Here is a 7109-nt window from a genome sequence, read left to right as displayed (position 1 = left end):
CTCGATACATTTCGCCTCGACTACTGCCTCACGGTCATACACTCAAAAATCAAAGTCACTCAAGAATGGTTCACTCTATGTGTTGGTATGAATATGAAGGAAAACTCAACACATGAAAAAGACGGACTAAAATTCTGTGGACGACTGATCTCAAAGAAGGAAACAACCACTAATACAGGATGGGGAAGCTAACCAACTCTTCTCACCTGATCTACTATCTAACAATGCTTCCTAGAGGTAGATAGACACTAATGAGGATCTGACTAGAACTCCTGAGAACTCGACGTCTTCAAATCTTCAAGAACTACTTCAAGGGATAAACACTCAAACAAAACTACACAGGCACTTTTTTCTTTCAATTTTTTTTTTTTTTTTTTTTCTTTCATTTTCATTTTTTCTTTTTTTTTTTTCTTTTTTTTTTTTTTTTTTTTTTTTTTTTTTTTTTTTTTTTTTTTTTTTTTTTGCTACTAACTCAGGTAACTCAAGATACATAACATACTTTCTTCACATTATTCTTTCCTTGGGTAAAATTCTATTCACTTTGCTTCATGCCTTATTCTCAGGGTTCTAAATAATGATGGCGTTCCTATCTTCCTCTAGTTGACACTGTTTTCAAGTTTCTCAGACTACAAGAGAAGGTTTGCATTCCTGATGACATCCCTAGTGGTTGTAAAATTTGAACTCAAGAGATCAACTGAGTTCTAAGGACTACTGCGAGGTTGAGTAGCTCTTCATTCTACTCAGAATTAGCTCAGAAGAGATCACTCAAAACAACAAGAAAGGCTCAGAATCTCACATGGGTTAAGTCTCCACTAATGATCGATTAAGTTCTCTTAGAAAAGTCTACTCTTCACCTATCTAATACTCACATGGCTAGTGCACAGACAACTTCAAGACTCAAAATTCGTGGAAAAACCCTTAGCAAAAGCATAGTACAACCGACTAGACTCTATAACTATTAACAAGCAAAAACAACTAGACTCACGTTTCTAATCCAAAAATTAAAAATTTTTGAACCCTTTTGAATTTTTGAAATAAGGACTAAAAATTCAATCCCCATCCCCAAACTTAAACCGAACATTGTCCTCAATGTTCTGAAGACTATGCAAAATAACAGGATTAGGGAAAGATGTTACCAGATTCAGAAGTCCTATGCATGGGTTGCCTCCCAGAAAGCGCTAAGTTTAACGTCTTCAGCCAGACGAAACTGATCATAGCAGATCAGTTTTGATAGACAGGATCTTCGATAGGAACGTCCTCTGTATCGGTCAACATCTCTAAAAATGGTTTCAGCCGTTGTCCATTCACTTTGGACACACTACCATTTTTGTCTTCAATGTCAACCGCACCATAAGGATACACAAACTTGACCGTGAAAGGCCCTGTCCATCTAGAACGGAGTTTACCAGGAAATAAATGCAAACGTGTGTTATATAATAAAACTTTCTGACCCGGTGAAAATGTTTTTCTTAAAATAATTTTATCATGCAACATTTTCATCTTATGTTTATATAACCTAGCACTCTCATATGCATCATTTCTCAACTCCTCCAACTCACTGAGTTGCAACTTTCTCTCTCTACCCGCCTTGTCAAGCGAAAAATTCAATTGCTTGATAGCCCAATATGCTCTATGCTCTAACTCAACGGGTAAGTGGCATGCTCTGCCATACACTAGTCTATATGGAGACATTCCAATAGGGGTCTTAAACGCTGTACGGTAAGCCCATAGTGCATCGGTTAGTCGTAAAGACCAATCCTTCCTATTGGTGTTAACCGTTTTCTCCAGAATGCGTTTAATCTCCCTATTCGACACCTCGACTTGACCACTAGTCTGTGGATGGTATGGGGTAGACACTTTATGGGTAATACCATATTTATTCATTAAAAGCTCAAACTGCCTATTACAAAAGTGTGTGCCCCCGTCACTAATAATTGCCCGCGGTGTACCAAAACGTGAAAGTATGTTTTCCTTCAAGAAAGTGATCACAACTTTGTGATCACTCGTTTTGCAAGCAACCGCCTCTATCCACTTAGACACATAGTCAACTGCCACTAGGATGTACAGATTTCCAAATGAATTTGGGAAGGGACCCATGAAATCGATGCCCCACACATCGAAGACCTCAACTACCAAAATAGGATTAAGGGGCATCATATTCCTACGTGAAATGCTTCCCAACTTTTGGCATCGTTCACATGCCAAACAATATGCATGGGTATCCTTAAATATAGACGGCCAGTAAAAACCACATTGCAGAATTTTGGCAGCCGTCTTTTTACTACTAAAATGCCCTCCACATGCATGATCATGACAAAAGGAGATGATTTTCATTTGTTCCTCATCAGGAACACATCTCCTAATGATCTGGTCGGGACAATACTTAAACAAGTATGGGTCGTCCCAGAAGAACCGTCTTACCTCAGATAAAAATTTATCACGATCTTGCTTGGTCCAGTGTTTGGGTATTTGACCAGTAGCAAGATAGTTCACTATATCAGCAAACCAAGGTAATCGGGAGACACTAAAGAGTTGCTCGTCAGGAAAGCTCTCTCTCATGGGTAACTTGTCTTTGACAGACTCGACTATAAGTCTAGACAAGTGGTCTGCTACTAAATTTTCGGAACCCTTTTTGTCCCGAATCTCTATGTCAAATTCCTGTAGCAGTAGAATCCATCTAATCAGCCTAGGTTTTGCATCCTTTTTAGAAAGGAGATATTTTAATGCAGCATGATCAGAGAATATAATGACCTTAGACCCAACGAGATATGATCTGAACTTCTCTAAGGCATACACTACAGCTAACAACTCTTTTTCAGTGGTAGAGTAGTTTAGCTGTGCATCATTCAACGTCTTACTGGCATAGTATATAACGTGAAGAAGTTTATTCTCACGTTGACCTAACACGACTCCAATAGCATAATCAGATGCATCACACATGATCTCAAATGGAGTACTCCAGTTGGGAGGTTGAACAATAGGGGCGGATGTAAGCATAAGTTTCAGTTTTTCAAAGGCTTCTAAGCAAGGACCATCAAAGACAAATTTGTTCTCTTTTGCCAAAAGATTACAAAGAGGTCTAGATATTTTGCTGAAATCTTTGATAAACCGCCGATAAAATCCAGCATGTCCTAAGAACGATCGAATATCTTTGACCGTTTTAGGGACTGGGAGGCTTTTTATCAACTCAACCTTTGCTTTATCTACTTCAATGCCCTTTTCAGAAATGACATGCCCTAAGACTATTCCTGAGCGAACCATAAAGTGACATTTCTCCCAATTGAGAACTAAGTTCTTCTCTTTGCATCGAACCAACACGAGTGTGAGGTGATGCAGACATTGATCGAATGATGAGCCAAAGACTGAAAAATCATCCATAAAGACCTCGAGAAACCTCTCTACCATATCTGAAAATATGCTCATCATACATCTTTGAAAAGTGGCGGGTGCATTACACAACCCAAAAGGCATCCGACGATAAGCATAAGTTCCAAATGGACAGGTAAATGTGGTTTTCTCTTGATCTTCAGGGGCTATAGGAATCTGATTATAGCCAGAATAGCCATCTAAGAAACAGTAGTAGCTATGCCCAGCTAGTCTCTCTAACATCTGATCAATGAAAGGAAGAGGAAAATGGTCTTTCCTCGTGACCGTGTTCAATTTCCTGTAGTCAACACAAACACGCCACCCAGTGGTCATCCTGGTGGGTATTAACTCATTTGCTTCGTTCTTGACTACAGTAATGCCTGATTTCTTGGGTACAGTTTGAACAGGACTGACCCAAGTACTATCTGAAATAGGGTATATGATACCCGCACCTAATAATTTCAGGACTTCAGCTCTAACTACCTCCTTCATGTGAGGGTTAAGTCTACGTTGCATTTCCCTAGACGGTTTAGCATCTTCCTCTAGATAGATATGGTGCATGCAAACAGAAGGACTTATACCCTTTAAATCTGATATTGACCACCCTAAGGCCTCTTTATGGTTTCTAAGGACATCTAACAGTCTACTCTCCTGTTCTTTTTCTAACTCAGAAGCAATAATGACAGGTAGAGTTTCAGATGGGCCTAGAAACGAATACTTTAAGTTGTCAGGCAAGGGTTTCAATTCTAAGGAAGGTGGTTTGTCTGTGGATGTAGACAACTCTGGGATAGATGGACCACAGGACTCATTGGTAGATGATAGTTGATTTGTCTCTAAAGTTGGTGAGTCAATTGGCTTAGACAAAATGAGGGGTTCAACTTTCGCTTTCCACTTATCAGTATCCAGTAATGGGGTAGAATCCAGCAAAGCATTTACCTCATTGATACTTCCCTCCTCATCAAAGTCTAAGCCAAAATGAGCCAACAGTGTTTCTAAGGGATCCTCAGATAAAGTTTCAGGTAAAGAATCCTGAACAAACATATCTATCAGATTCAACTCGGTAAAATCCTCAACATCATCTGGAAAAAGTCCAGCTTTATAGATGTTCATCTCTACAGTCATGTTTCCAAAAGATAATTTTAAGAGACCACTCCTACAATATATGACAGCATCAGATGTAGCTAAGAATGGTCGTCCTAAAATGACTGGAATCTGACTCTGGGTATCACGAACAGGGTCGGTATCCAAGATGATGAAATCTACAGGAAAGATGAATTCACCGACCTTTATTAAAACATCTTCCACTATTCCACGTGGTCGTCTAATAGACCGATCCGCCAACTGGAGAACTACAGGAGTGGGTTTTATTTCTCCTAAACCTAACTGTAAGTACACCGAGTAAGGAAGGAGGTTAACACTAGCACCTAGATCTAATAATGCTCGTTCGATCTCATGTTCTCCTATGGTGCATGGTAACGTAGGACTTCCTGGGTCTTTGTACTTAGATGGAAGGGTTTGTTGGATAATAGAACTCACTTGATTAGTCAAGAAGACTTTCTTATGCACGTTCATCTTACGCTTGTGAGTACATATGTCTTTAAGGAATTTAGCGTAAGACGGGATCTGTTTAATGGCATCTAATAATGGAATGTTAATATTAACCTGTTTGAACATTTCCATTATCTCCTCAAACTGAGACTTCTTCTTAGGTTCTACCAGACGCTGAGGATAAGGGGCTCTAGGGACATATGGCTCAGGTACAATGGGCAGGTTTTCAGACTCAGAAGCCTTCACAGGCTCTTTACTAGGGGTACTAGTTGGTAAGGTTGGTGGTTCAGAGTTTTGTTCATTATCTTCGGGAACTCCTACCTTATTGTCAATTGCCCTACCACTTCTAAGGGTGGTTATTGCATTGGCCTGGTCCATTTTACCCTTCGGGTTTGGCTCTGGTTGACTAGGAAATATACCCTGTTCTCTCTGTCTAAGGGCTTCTCTAAGTTGACCTACCTCGGTTCTTAAACTAGTTACAGCTTGGTTGGTCTCTTGTACAGTCTGGTTAGTCTGTTGTAAAGCCTGGTTGGTCTGTTGTATAGCCTGGTTGGTCTGTTGCATAGACTCTCTATGGGTTTTAGCTAGTTGCTTCATGGTTTCCTCTAAAGACTCACTGTTTTGAGAAGGATATTGGGTACTAGATTGACCCTGGTTTTGAGCATAAGGATTCCTAGGAGCATTAAACCCAGGAGGGTTCATTGAACTACTAATCTGGCCCTGACCCTGACCCTTTGACCAAGAAAGATTGGGGTGATTTCTCCAACCCGGATTATAAGTGTTCGAATAAGGATCATATTTCTGACGGTTATCTTGCCTAGAGTTTAGATAAAGAGCATTAGCATGCTCTTTTTCGTCAGGAACAAAAAATAAGGTACACTTATTTCCAGTATGAGATGGGTCTCCACAGACCGAGCACGGATAAGAGATGGATTCATTTCCAACACTCATGACTTGAGTGGGATCCTCCCTGAATGCTTTAGGCTGACCAAGTTCTAGGGCTTCTATCCTTCTCGTCATGGCGGCGAGTTTAAGATCTGACTCATCAACTCTATAGATGCCAGCTTTATTCGGAGTAGGATTAGCCCTAGTAGGAGGTCCTCTAGAAGTTTCCCATTGCTGGGATTTCTCAGCTAGATCTTCTAGAAAAGCCATGCAATCATCGGCGGATTTGTGAGTAAAACCGCCACCACAGAATGATTCTACCATGGATGTAGTTGGGTAATTTAGTCCGTCATAGAGAATCTGGACTAATCTGATTTTTTCAAAACCATGGTGTGGACACTGTAGTAAGATTTCTTTAAATCTCTCAAGATATTTATAGAGAGATTCGTCTTCTTGCTGCACAAAATTGTTAAGACTTTGCCTTAAAGAGGTAGTTTTGTGTTTCGGGAAGAATTTCAGAAGGAATGCACTGCTCAATTCTTCCCATGTAGTAATGGAATGGGGTTGTAAGGCATACAACCAAGATTTTGCTTTCTCCTTCAGTGAGAAAGGGAACAACCTAAGTCTCAATATTTCGTCAGGCATATTGGGGAAATTCATAGTCCCACAGATTTCTTCGAAATCCCTAACATGGTAGTAGGGATTCTCGTTCTCAACCCCACGGAAAACAGGGAGCATTTGAATAGTGCTCGGTTTCAACTCGAATTGAGTCGTGCATTGGGGTAACTGTATGCATGACGGTTGACACGTTCTAGTGGGATTCATGTAATCCCTGAGTGTCATAGGCTGATTTCCTTCCCTGGCTTGGTTTAGATTCTCACCCATAGTGTCACTCAAAGAGAGATCTGCTAAAAGATTATTTAAATGTGCTTCTCTACTGATGAAACGACCTCTCTTATCACGATATCTATTGGGCATACACTAGAGCCCAACGACCAATGATATTCGAACCAAAGAATCACTACGAGGAACCTATAGGAAAGCAAACACAAACAGTCTGACTCCACCAAGCAACCTAAACAAAATCTAGACAATAGACAGGTTTGTCAGATTCACCCTACAAATCTAGACAGCTCCTACTTCTCCACAACACTTGAACTTTGACTGTTTATAAAGGTTACTCGACCAGAGTAGTCGGTAGACAATTCTCCAGGAAGACGACCAACGATGAACGTTGTGATAGCCGTCTTCCTTCGGCAAACGTTTCCTCTTCTCGAGGCGGCCTTTTTGACAAGAATTGTTTACAAACT

The 7109-nt window shown here is 40.3% G+C and overlaps 1 protein-coding gene across 1 annotated transcript; it reads right to left on the bottom strand.

The window, feature by feature from the left end:
* Positions 1–1221: 1221 nt before the first annotated feature.
* On the bottom strand, positions 1222–6683 carry LOC147539115 (uncharacterized). Its single transcript, XM_086644748.1, has 3 exons — positions 5869–6683; positions 2340–5793; positions 1222–1835 (listed from the first exon to the last, which is right to left on the bottom strand). Exons 1-3 carry the CDS (start codon positions 6640–6642, stop codon positions 1222–1224), a joined length of 4842 nt encoding a protein of 1613 aa, XP_086500874.1. The 5' UTR covers positions 6643–6683.
* Between the last annotated feature and the right edge of the window lie 426 nt (positions 6684–7109).

The sequence above is a fragment of the Eschscholzia californica genome, unplaced genomic scaffold, assembly GCF_041429995.1.
Source record: "Eschscholzia californica isolate CP2 unplaced genomic scaffold, dmEscCali1.0.p SCAF_5, whole genome shotgun sequence".
In the NCBI taxonomy this organism is placed as follows: domain Eukaryota; kingdom Viridiplantae; phylum Streptophyta; class Magnoliopsida; order Ranunculales; family Papaveraceae; genus Eschscholzia; species Eschscholzia californica.
This window is presented reverse-complemented; position numbering and strand designations above follow the sequence as displayed.